The sequence below is a fragment of the Elephas maximus genome, chromosome 21, assembly GCF_024166365.1.
Source record: "Elephas maximus indicus isolate mEleMax1 chromosome 21, mEleMax1 primary haplotype, whole genome shotgun sequence".
Taxonomy (NCBI): domain Eukaryota; kingdom Metazoa; phylum Chordata; class Mammalia; order Proboscidea; family Elephantidae; genus Elephas; species Elephas maximus.
In genome coordinates, this window is record NC_064839.1 from 43,129,418 (window position 1) to 43,142,801 (window position 13,384).

The 13,384-nt window shown below is 39.0% G+C and overlaps 1 protein-coding gene across 1 annotated transcript in view; it reads right to left on the reverse strand.

The window, feature by feature from the left end:
* Positions 1-13,384, reverse strand: part of ADAMTS18 (ADAM metallopeptidase with thrombospondin type 1 motif 18) — a 173,175-nt gene that overhangs the window by 58,667 nt on the left and 101,124 nt on the right. The window contains exons 8-11 of the mRNA XM_049864133.1: positions 13,040-13,145; positions 10,621-10,758; positions 7,682-7,835; positions 4,208-4,303 (exon numbers count right to left, since the gene is read on the reverse strand). Coding sequence (XP_049720090.1) covers positions 4,208-4,303; positions 7,682-7,835; positions 10,621-10,758; positions 13,040-13,145 — 494 coding nt within the window. The remainder of the gene's footprint in view (positions 1-4,207; positions 4,304-7,681; positions 7,836-10,620; positions 10,759-13,039; positions 13,146-13,384) is intronic.

Sequence of the window (13,384 nt, forward strand, 5' to 3'; positions counted from 1 at the left end):
TTGATTTCTTGACTGCTGCTTCCATGGCTGTTGATTGTGGATCCAAGTAAAATGAAATCCTTGACAACTTCAATCTTCTCTCCATTTATCATGATGTTGCTCATTGGTCCAGCTGTGAGGATTTTTGTTTTCTTTATGTTGAGGTGCAATCACTACTGAAGGCTGTGGTCTTTGATCTTTATTACTAAGTACTTCAAGTCCTCTTCACTTTCAGGAAGCAAGGTTGTGTCATCTGCATAACGCAGGTTGTTAATGACTCTTCCTCCCATCCTGATTCCCCATTCTTCTTCATATAGTCCAGCTTCTTGGATTATTTGCTCAGCATACAGATTGAATAGGTATGGTGAAAGAATACAACCCTGATGCACACCGTTCCTGACTTTAAACCAGTCAGTATCTCCTTGTTCTGTCCAAACAACTGCCTCTTGATCTATGCAAAGGTTCCTCATGAGCACAATTAAGTGTTTTGGAATTTCCATTCTTCGCAATGGTATCCATAATTTGTTATGACCCACACATTCGAATGCCTTTGCATCGTCAATAAAACACAGGTAAACATCCTTCTGCTATTCTCTACTTTCAGCTAGGATCCATCTGACATCAGCAATGATATCTCTGGTTCCATGTCCTCTTCTGAAACAGGCCTGAATTTCTGACACTTACCTGTCGATATACTGCTGCAGCTGTTTTTGAATGATCTTCAGCAAAATTTTGCTTGCGTATGATATTAATGATATTGTTCTATAATTTCCACATTTGGTTGGATCACCTTTCTTGGGAATAGGCATAAATATGGATCTCTTCCAGTCAGCTGGCCAGGAAGCTGTCTTCCATATTTCTTGGCATAGACAAGTGAGCACCTCCAGCACTGCATCTGTTTGTTGAAACATTGCAATTGATGTTTCATCAATTCCTGGAGCCTTGTTTTTCACCAATGCCTTCAGAGCAGTTTGGACTTCTTCCTTCAGTATCATCAGTTCCTGATCATCTGCCACCTCTTGAAATGGTTGAACATTGACTAATCCTTTTTGATATAATGACCCTGTGTATTCCTTCCATCTTCTTTTGATGCTTCCTGCATCGTTTAATATTTCCGCTATAGAATCCTTCACTATTGCAATTCGAGGCTTGAATTTTTCCTTCAGTTCTTTCAGCTTGAGAAACACTGAGTGTGTTCCTCCCTTTTGGTTTTCCATCTCCAGCTCTTTGCACATGTCATCATAATACTTTACTTTGTCTTCTCGAGCCACCCTTTGAAATCTTCCGTTCAGTTCTTTTACTTCATCAATTCTTCCTTTTGCTTTAGCTGTTCGACGTTTGAGAGCAAGTTTCAGAGTCTCCTCTGACATCCATCTTGGTCTTTTCTTTCTTTCCTGTCTTTTCAATGACTTTGCTTTCTTCATGGATGATGTCCTTGATGTCATTCCACAACTCGTCTGGTCTTTGGTCACTAGTGTTCAATGCATCAAATCTATTCTTTAGATGGTCTCTAAATTCAGGTGGGATATTCTCAAGGTCATATTTTGGATCTTGTGGACTTGCTCTGATTTTCTTCAGTTTCAGCTACAGATACATATTAATGTAAAATTTTACATGTGATATGTAGAATATAAAAATACATATACACATACAGTTTTATTTATCTATCCATACGTACAAGGAGCCCTGGAAGTACAGTGGTTAACCTCTCAGCTGCTAACTGAAAGGCGGATGGTTAGAATCCACTGGCAGCTCTGCAAGAGAAAGATGTGGCAGTCTGCTCCCAGGAAGATTTACAGCCTTGGAAACCCTATGGCGCAGTTCTACTCTGTCCTATAGGGTCGCTATGAGTCGGAATCCACTAGGCGGCAATGGATTTTGTTTTTTTAATCTGTACATATGTATTTCTAGTGTTGTTTCTAATTTCAGATTGAATGGGCATGACTTAGGCAAAGATCTTTTATGAAAGACAGAAAGCACAAACCTTTTCCTCCTTGCATATATAACTCTAGATAACAGCATGTGGCTTTCACACCATCACAGGTTTACTGTGTGTTCATGGTACAAATATTACTGATGGGCTAAGGACAGGAGAGGATATGGGAAAAATGCAGTTGGATTCTAGTTACAAACCAACCAACAAAGCATTGAGCAGGTGCTACTCTGTGCTACACACTTGCTATAAGACATGAGTAAGATGTGGTCCTGGACCTTGCGGAGTTTATAGTCTAGCGAACAGACACTTAGGGAAGTGAAGAAGAATCAGAGAGAATGCAGTAATATCTGCACTGGAGTGGTGATGGATGGCATTTATCAGGATGTTTCTGCTAGGCTGATCTTACAGTTGAGGACTTTCCCCCAGGATTTTACTATAGTCCTGGTATCTTAAAATACAGGGAGCAGAGGTGGTATTAAGACATCAATTTTCTAATTTTTGGCCTAATTTATCTCATACGACATAAACTAAAATCTAACCCAAGGGCACTGCAGTCCCCATAGAACATAAGCCCCTGATGTATTTAAGTAGTAAACTTTAGACCTGTGCCATTTATCTCTTATTTGCCTCATTTGTTAATTTTTTGTATACCCCCTCTTATGTTTCATGCTCTTGACTTTTTAATGAAAAAAAATGCCTATTAATCCTAGAGTGGCAAGTTGTAATGTTTGATGCTTTAAAAATAAAACTGACTTGAGCAGTACTTATATTTTCAGTGATTCAGTGAATTCATTGTTTTGTATGGTCACAATAAAAACATTCTTATTAACATTTTCAATGAGAACTCTTATTGGGAGACCAGTACATTTGATTAAAAATTGCCTGTAACTCCAATGGCAGGTCATTTTCTTTATATAATGGGATTATTTCAAAAGAGAAAGGTGAAGAAGCATTAAAAAATGAAGATAATAACCATTAGACTAAAAAAAAAAAAATTGCCCATAGCTCTTCTGTTTTTTTAATGTTGATTTTCTTTAAAATAAAAAAGTTAAAAAGCATAAATCTTTCATGAAATTTTGAATAAACGCCTTAACAAATATCGGAAAGCATTTGCTGAACACTGGTTCCTTTTCATGTGTCTTTGTCTTTACTGTCGTTCCTTTCTCTCATCTAACTGGAGAATTTCAATTCAAACTCCAAGGCCTATGTCAGTGTGCCCTCTCATTGTAGTTTTTCCTAAATGCATACCTGGTCCTGAGCAAGATGCATTTCTCATTCATCTGGGCCTCAATAGCAACTAAGTGCTTTAGAGAAGGTGTGTTTAAAAAGATGGCATTATTGACTTCTGCACAGGTCACCCCCATGGACTGTGAACTCCTGAAGGTATAAGACTGAGTCTTATTCATCTCTGTGTCCCCAGGGTCTCCAGCCACCGATATCCAGTAGTCAATAACTTATTGTGGAATTGAATTCACTCTAAGTGACCGATTCTTCTATACGAGCGTGCACTGCCTGGAGAGATCCAATAAGAGATTAACAAGTTTGTGACGCCCTATCCTCTCTCATCATCTACAGTTCCTATATCACGGTCTTGAACTCCTCAAGTCTGGATCATTTACTGGCATCTCAAATGTACCTTTCCCTCCAGACTCTACTAGGAAAGGGAAAGAACAATAGAAACTAATACATGAGGGTTCTTCACTCAAAACTCAGAAACCTCCCAAAATGGAGATGGTTCTGTGTGTGGAGCCTTTGGGTTGAAGACGGTCTCTACCAAAAGATATTCTGGTATGACATCAATGGAGATATCTTCTGTCCTTCAGTAAGAAGCTCTCCATAATGATGGGGCTCTACCAGGCAAGTCAGAAACTCAGTAACAGGTCCCTGAGGCAATGTGAGTGGCAGAGGCCATGTTGGGGAGGGACACACAGTTCTCTGGCATTAAATAGGATCCTGCTCCCTGAGGCTTTTACAGACTGCATCAAGTTTAAAAGGCAAACAATAGACAGTGAAACCTACTGGCTCACTGAAATAGAAACATTTTGATCTAAGCCTCCCTCTATAAAATGAAAACAAAGACAAAAAGGAAAAAAAAATCATACTCAATTGAGCTAACTAGGTTGTGTTAGCATTAAGTTTTATAATAGCTGCAAAATCATACTGGCTAATCTAAAGAAAAGTCAGAAAATACATGCAGTGAAGTCATTCCATTTTAAGGTCAGAGAACAAATAGTTTAGGTTCTATGCCTTGTCAAGTTTCTAGAACTAAAAACTAACAAGTATTCAGTTTACCATACTCAAGCCACAAACGGTCCCTTCCGCTGCAGGCATAAACTTGGTCTCACACCTGTGGCCCACTCGATGGCACCAAAGTGATTTGCAAATGTCCTGAAAGGAAAGAAGGGACTGGTAAGGGTGATGATCCAATAAAAATATTCAATGCTTTTGTATGCAATATATTTTGACATGGCTCAACGAAGTCAGACAAATTATCCAGAAATTACAGGTGAGTGGTAAAGTTGTAGAAGCAAGGTAAGTAAGCAGTAATATGTTCTAGCAACTATATAAGCAGGATGTTTCTATACTTCCTATGTATACATCTATGTGCATTTAGTAAACTTTGAGAGGTAACATCAGTTATTTTAGAGAACATTGTGCTGGGAACTAAGAGACCTGGTTTCTAATGATAATAATAACCAGTACATCAGAATAGGCCAAGCAAGCTTGATTCAAATCCTTGTCCTGAATTCCAGGTTTCATGTTCTATGCACATGTTATAGAAGCCCTTTTAGTTGCAGTTTCCTCATCTGCAAAATAGTCATAAAACGAGTACTTGTCTCCAGAGGGCTGATCTGAAGGATAAATGAGGAAGTATACATGAAATGGTTAGTTGACCTGGCACACAGTTCTCCAAAATATTAGCTATCATCGTTATTATCATTTTTATTGCAATTTTTATGCATTTAGATAACTTAATTCTCACAACAGACCTATGAAATAATTTAATTCTTATACTAGATGCAGTAGGCAGAATAGTGCCTCCGCCCCCAAGATGCCCTAATCCATAGAACCTGTGATTATTTTAGGTTACATGGCAGAGGGGAATTAAGGCTGCAGATGGAAGTAAGGTTGCTAATCAGCTGACCTTAAAATGGGGAGATTACCCTGGATTTCCTAGGTGGACCCAATGTAATCACAAGGGTCCTTAAATGGGGGAGTGGGAGGCAGAAGAGAACCAGAGAAATGGCAGCATGAAAGGACTGGCTGAATGTTGCTGGCTTTGAAAATGGAGGAAGGGGCCACAAGCCAAGGAATATGGGTGGTCTCTAGAAGCTGGAAAAGGCAAGGAAACATATTTTCCCCTAGAGTCTCCAGAAAGAACACAGTCCTGCCGACACTTTGATTTTAGTCTGTTGAGGCCCAATTTGGACTCCTGAACTCCAAAATATAAGACAACATGTTTGTGTTGTTTTAAGTTACTAAGTTTATCACTGTTTATTACAGCAGCAATGGGAAACTAATACTGTTACTAACATCATTTTACAGATGAGGAAACTGAGTAATTATGGACACTTTCAAATCCATAAAGTCACACAGCTAGCAAGTGGTAAAAGCAGGGCTCAAACTGGCCTGGTTCCAGAGTCCAGGTTCTTAATCACTACTCTGGACTTGGATTTGTCCTTAGTGAGTGTTGGAAAGCTCTCAACTTCTCCAGCCCTCAGTTCTCCATCTATAAAGTAAGGAGACTGAACCAGATTCCTTCCAGCTCAAACATCTGAAGCTACTGTCCAGAATTATGTCACTAATGGAATGTTAGAATCATGAAACATCAAAGTGATTCCATCATGTTTGCCACATTCTATTTACTAAGGTAGAAATGAACACATACATTTTGGGGTAAATATTAACAACCAGAGATGAAACAATGATTTTTGTGGTCACTTGTTGAAACCCTAAAAATTCAATTAACCAGGCACAGAATTCCCCAAGCATTCTAGTCACATAGATTTTATGGCTAGAAAATATGGCAAGAACGTGTTTAAAAATATTTCACAGAAAAGTTTTCCACAGGACTAAGAAAAGAAAACACAGGGAAACCAGAGATATGTGCAGCAAGACTAGTCTTTCAGACATAAAAATCTTTCCCCCAAATGAGAATGGAAGGATATTTAGAACACCACGTGGAAACACCACCACTACCACCAGCAACTCCAGACACACATATGCATGCACATACACACCATTTCCAAAGCTCAAAACAGCTCATAAGACAGAATGTATGAATGTTTCCCACGGAAATGAGACCTACCACAAAATATTAGTAGGAAGCATAATGAAGCATTCCAACAAACTAAGTCAGGGTCATCATCTCTGTGTGTTCCCATATCCAGTCCCCCTGGGTCTGAGGGGAACGAATTAAAGTGGAAAAAGGAACAATCTACGTCAAAATGGAGGAATGAGAGGTAGCAGTGAAACAAGTAAAGCCGCAGATAGAAAGGTTTTCAGATTTAAATCGCTTTTCTTCTTATAGACAGGATAAAGCCATAACCCACTCTGTAGCCTCTGTGGCAGGCCACAGGGCTAACTTCTTTACAGGCAGGAAGGGGCAACTGGAATGGACCGAGAAAACACAACAAATAAAAAAAAAAATACAGGGATTCCACAGTGTAATAAGACAGACTGCAGGAACATGTTATTTATTCTGTGGTGAAGTGCAAAAGTCAAACATAATTATAACCAACTACATGCTTTGACAACCACGAAAGCCCTCTGAGCAAGCTCCCTTTCAAAGCAAACAGAAATGCGAGTTCACACTTTCCTGTTTGTTCCTCCCCACCATTTCCCTGGCGCATTCAACTAACTCTTCCTTATCTATAATTCCCAGGATGTAAGTCATAATTCAAGGAGGAAAAATAACCAAAGAGACTCCAAGGTCTCCTGTTACCTGATAGGGTTTTTCTGAACTAGACAACATTTATAAAGAACCTCAATGCTGTACAGTATTCTGTCCTGTCACTAGCTGGCCATGTTCTCCAGCTGTGTTCCATAGGACATATGTCCCTTCAAGTGAAACCTGACATGCTGAAAATGTTAATGATTTTCTCAAGTCAAATTTTAAAAAGTGTCTCAAGCTTAACACATCTAAAACAAAACTCTTCACGTCTCCAAAACCTATTCCATGTTCAATCTTCCCCATCTCACTTCATGACACCTCCATACTTCCTTCGGAGCCCTGGTTGCTGAGTAGTTAAGAGCTTGGCTACTAACCAAAAGGTCAGCAGTTCGAATCTATCAGTTGCTCCTTGGAAACTCCATGGGGCGGTTCTACTCTGTCCTATAGAGTCGCTATAAGTTGAAATCAACAGCTATGGGTTTGGGTTTTTTTTTTTTTTTGGTAATAATTTTAAATGTATTGCATTAAAAGGGAGTATGAAGACAAAGATAACAAAAATAGCGATTACCAGTAGGTAAAAGCTATTGTTCCCAGACTTACTGCTAGTGGTAAAACCTTCCTCTAAGGAAAAGGAATTTAATTCCAAAGAAGCAGTCAAATGGTGTTTAAAGGAGGCATGGTCTATGGGGGATAAACAGGATAATTCATTGACAATCAAATTGCCACTTAATTATCATGCCAAACAACTGACATTTTAGAGATAACCCAGACTCTAACCCTTGGCCTTACTAAACCAAATGTTTATATTTCTGTTCAGTACACAGACACATCGCAGAATCTTAATGTAAGTTTGAAATCACAAGCAAACATACCTTTGCAAAACCAAGGCTGCATAACTTGGCTTTTGCTCCAAATTGCCACTTGCACTGTGTGTCGGCGTCATAAATCTGTCCTGGTAGTTTGTCCGGATATTTATACTGTCCTGTTTGCTTGGGCTCATCTACCAGACACCCAGCCTGAGGTGTACTGTAGAGATAACACATCCTTATTAATTACTGCGACTCTCTGTGATCCTTCCATTTACAACAACGTACCTCGGAACGCACTCGTGCAAATGAGAATAAAACGTGTTTCAAGAAATAGGTATACATTTAACATATGTGTTTATTCCAACAGGTGAGTCCTGTTTAAGAGGATGGACTTCACATAACCACAGAGGGTTCTGCATGGTCCTGGAAGTTACAGACACCCAAGGGATTCTGTTTGATGGGATATGGGAAAGGTCAATATATTTGAAAATTCCCCTCATCAGTCTCATTCAACAATATTCAACACGTGATTGAGTGCCTGTTCTGTGGCAAACATTATGCTAAGCACTAAAGGTATAACATAAACCAGACAGAGACAGTACCTGTCCTCACAGAGTTTAAAGTCATGCTGCACTTTTTTACAAATGTTAGGGCAGAGGTCAGAGATATACTCTACCTTAAATAATCTTTACAAGCAAAGAAGGAGTAAGGCTATTGAAAGAAACCAGGAGGAAAGGCACTTTGGGACCTTAGGCAGAAAAATTCCCTTGAGGGGTGTTTAACAGGGACGTGTTGAGAAAAATAATCAGTCTTGATGACATGGATATTCTTAGAAGGTACCTGATCTTCATTTACTTAAATAATTAATCTGTGGAATCACTGAGAGGTAACACAGCATGGTGGTTAAAGTGTAATTTTAAAATCAGACAGATGGGGGTTCTGGTCATCATTTGGTTAGGCATCCTGGTTATGCTTTGGGCATCATTTGGTTAGGCATCCTTATATTTAATCAGCCTTGCCTGTGTATATTGCTAATTCTCCAAACATTTGCAAAAAAAAAATATGCACTGGGACATGTAAAAAGTATCAAGAATATCAATTCCCAAAGAGACTTTAGTTCCCCTAGTACCTGATCAAAGGAAGATGCCCTGTAGTGGGTCAACGTAGATTAAAAGGATATCCCTACGTACATGTAAAAGGGTATACGTACACACACACACACATATATATACAGACGTATGTATTTAACAACAACTGTGGTCCCAATACTCCCCAGCGTGTTTTCTCCTTTTTCAAAATGGGTGACTGAGAGCTTGACCAACGCCATGATGAACCTATGGGTTTTTCTCCTTCCTCTGCCTGCCTCCTCCTTTGCATACCTCTGTCAACTCAATGGCAGTGCGTTGGATGGGCTAATAACTTTGTTTCGGCCTAATGTTAAAGACTTTGTTCTCTGTTTGATCTGACACAAATAATTTCATTTTGTTCTGTCTGACCACCTGTGACTTAAAACCCCTCAACAGGAAAATCAGAGCCCAAGTGTCTGATATGTATATCTTTAGTCTGATAAAGAGTTTTTTGTCACTATCTTATAATGAATAACTCCTCAGGCCAGGCCATTTGCAGACTACAAAGACACTTCTAACCCCTGTAAGATTCTATATGAGCTGTAAAGTAAAATTGCTCTTTGGGACTCCATAGAGACAGTCTGTGTTGCTGCCAGGTCCCCAGTGATGTATACATCTCCTTGATAAACTTTCTTACTCTTTCTGACTTGGAGTAGTTTCATTGGCTCGACTGCTCCAGGGCACAGACACTAATCAGGTACCACAACTATGTTGTTGTTGTTATGTGCCATAAAGTCGGTTTAGATTCATAGTGTCCCTAAGTACAATGGCTACCCAGTCCTGTGCCATCCTCACAATCGTTGTTATGCTTAAGTCCATTGTTGCAGCCACTGTGCCAACCCATCTCATTGAAGGTCTTCCTCTTTCTCGTTGACCATATACTTTACCAAACATCATGTCCTTCTAACAACAACTATAGTGTTGTTACAATGATCAAATGGTCAAATACATAACTACATTCAATTAATGGAAATTTCAGAGAGTTTCCATCTTGGGTTCATCATTTAATATGAATCAAATAGTGCTACATTCCTATCTCCCATTTTTACCTATGCAATCTAGGAGTTTTGAGTTATGAAAAAATTTCACATAGCTGCCCTCACCTTTGGATGTCTTTTGGACATAGATCTAGCTCATGGCCATTTCAAACTAAATAGCCAGTCAAGACAATGCTCTATCCATTACAAAAACAGGCACATGGCTTGAACTTCTTTTAATATGCTCATGACCAAATTGACTGATCACAGTAAAATAATCAGTTACAATAAAAAAGACAATATATCTAGCAGTCTCTGGAAGTCAGAGAAGAGAGGTAGTTAAGGGCACAGATGCTGAAATTGGAAGAGATCTAAAGTGTGAATCCTATGTCTGCAACTCACCAGCTGTAGGACCTTAGGTGATATAATTAACCTACAACTCAATTTCCTCAACTCTAAAATGAGGATGGAGCCCTGGTGGCGCAGTGGTTAATTGAGCGTTTGGTTACTGACCGAAAGGTCAGCATTTCAAATCCACCAGCTGCTTCTTGGAAACTCTATGGGCAGTTCTACTCTGCCTTATAGGGTCGCTATGAGTTGGAATCAACTTGATGGCAGCGTTTTTTGTTTTTTTAATGAGAATTATAACAGTATTGTTGTGAGGATTGAACGAGGCAATATGTAGAGAGCATTTCACACGATATTAGTCACTCAGTCTATTTTTTCAGCAACAACACAATAATGATAATACCGTCATCATCAGGGGTATTTGCCAGCCTTTCTGCTCATTGACAGGTCAAAAGATCTTTCCCCTGAGCGTTCGTCTTCACATCTATTGATCATTGTTCCCTGTTACCACCCCAACCTTGGCCCCACCCTTGGCTTTGGCCTGTCTTACCTAAGAAATTTCTTGAGATATTGTCGGCTGCAGGAAGACCAGGAAAACACCCCGTTGTTTCCCATCAGTGTGGGAGACATGATGTTGCCTTCAGCCTTTCTGCAGGGATTGCCTTCTCCGTCATGAATCATGCCAAAGCTGGAACAGAACGAGGGGGAGAAAATTCTTCTGTGAATCCATTTTCCAAATTACAACCAGAGGAAGAACGAGATGCATTGATAATCAACAAACTCAAGTGAGGATTAGTTTTTGAAATTGTAAGAAAAACAAAAATGAGTTGTTGTATTAAGTACTGTAAAATTCACATTGAAAATGGTAAAGAATGTTAAGGGCTTTGTTATGTATTGGCCAAAAAACCCCTAAAGAATGGTGTACTTGTTATACGCTTTAAGGGCTAGAAAATTCCTGCCAGGCTTTCTAAGCTAAGCTAAAGTGATGGGATAGTCATTCTTTTATTTCAAATAGCAAAATCTTTCTCTTGCCACTCACTTACCATGGAAGTTCAGAGTGAATAGAAGGTACATATAGAAAAGCTGATTATAAGTTGTTTAAGGACTATTAAGGTTACCGTGACATAAAATCCTCTCTCCAAAATGACTCATTTACTAACTGAAATCATAAACTCTGCTTATATATAAATTCTATTATAGTCATAAATATCATAAAATGGTTGAACTTATCTACTCAAAGCATAGGAAGGACTTCTTTTAATTTTTTTTAATTAAGAAATTTTATTGAGGTATATTTTAAATACAGTGATTCACACAGATCTTAAATAGACAGTTTGGTGAATTTGACGTGTAACTAATGCCCCAGTCAAGACAGAGAATATTTCCATTACCACAAAAGTTCTCCCATGTCCTTTTCCAGTCAACCAATCTCCAGAGGAAGCACTCTTTTGGATTTTTATAACCAGAGATTAGTTTTGATTGTTACAGAACTTTATACAAATGTAACCATGCCTTCAATACTATCGGTTCTAGATCATGTGCTCCCTGCTGAAATGGCTGAACGTCGACCAATTCTTTTTGGTACAGTGACTCTATGTATTCCTTCCATCTTCTTTTTTAAAATTTTTTATTGTACTTTAGAAGAAAGTTTACAGAACAAGTTTCTCATTAAACAATTAATATACATAGTGTTTTGTGACATTTGGCTGCCAACCCCACGATATGTCAACACTCTCCCCTTCTCGACCTTGGATTCCCCATTATCAGCTTTCCTGTCTCTTCCTGCCTCCTCATCCTTGCCTCTGGGCTGGTGTGCCCCTTTAGACTTGTTTTGTTTTATGGGCCTGTCTAATCTTTGGCTGAAGGGTGAACCTCAGGAGTGACTTCGTTGCTGAGCTAAAACGGTGCCTGGGGCCATACTCTTGGAGATTCTCCAGTCTCCGTTGGGCCAGTAAGTCTGGTCTTTTTTTGTGAATTAGAATTTCATTCTACATTTTTCTCCAGCTCTGTCTGGGACTCTCTATTGTGATCCCTGTCAGAGCAGTCAGTGGTGGTAGCTGGGCACCATCTAGTTGTGCTAGACTCAGTCTGGTGGAGGCTGTGGTAGTTGTGGTCCATTAGACCTTTGGAATAATCTTTCCCTGTGTCTTTGGTTTTCTTCTTTCTCCCTTGCTCCAGACAGGGTGGGACCAGTGGAATATTTTAGATAGCTGCTTACAACTTTTAAGACCCCAGATGCTACTCACCAAAGTAGAATGTAGGACATTTTCTTTATAAACTATGTTATGCCAATTGAGCTAGTTGTTCCCTGAGACCATGGTCTCAAGAGCCCTCAGCCCAGTAATTTGGTCCAGGAAGGACTTCTTTTGAATGCATTACATGAGAACACTTTCATTTGTGCCATTTCACCACGGAAGGTTCTGGCAATTGGAGAGTAAAAACAACTTTAGGTGGTTTACTCCCTAGAAATCATACACAGTATAACTAAATTATTCCCAAATTCCCTTACATCAACAACGATTGGCATTTATTGAAGGCTTCTTATATGTTGGAGTCCCTGGGTGGTACAAATGGCAAATGTGTTCAGTTCAGCTGCTAACTAAACTGTTAGAATTCTAGTTCACTTAGAGGCACCTCAAAAAAAAAAAAAAAAAAAAGTCCTGGCGATCTACTTCCGAAAAACCAGCCATTGAAAATGCTGTGGAGCACAGTTCTACTCTAGCACACGTGGGGTCACCATTAGGTGGAATTGAATTAATGGCAACTGGTTTTTCTTATATATCAGACACTATTCTACAGGGTCACTATGACTCAGAATCAACTCAACAGAAACATTTTTTTTTTTATTCTAAGAGTTACACAAGATTGATTCTATTTATTCTATCTAGATTAATAATAATCATTAGAAGAATGTCATTTAATTGTCACGTCAGCTTTCATGTAAACTATCAAGTCAAGGGACCACTTACTTGTGCCCTGATTCATGAGCAATGGTGAAGGCAAGGCCGAGCCCTGTATCCTCATTGATGGTACAACTTCGGTACTTACTGCACATTCCACTGATGGGGGCAAAACCTATTGAAAAATCAATTTCAGATGTGAATCCAAAAGGGCACAGACAAATACACAATCATTTCTCATGTTCCCAAGATGTTCTACATAGTTTTAGTTTAATAGGTTAATGCATTTCCTTTTTTTTTTTTAAGGAAAATATTAATCAGTTAACTGCTAAAGGTATGTAGTTGTCTGAACTGTTGAATGATAATATAAAAATGCAGTCTTGCAGAGTTTCTTGCTTTTTTAGATATTGCCAT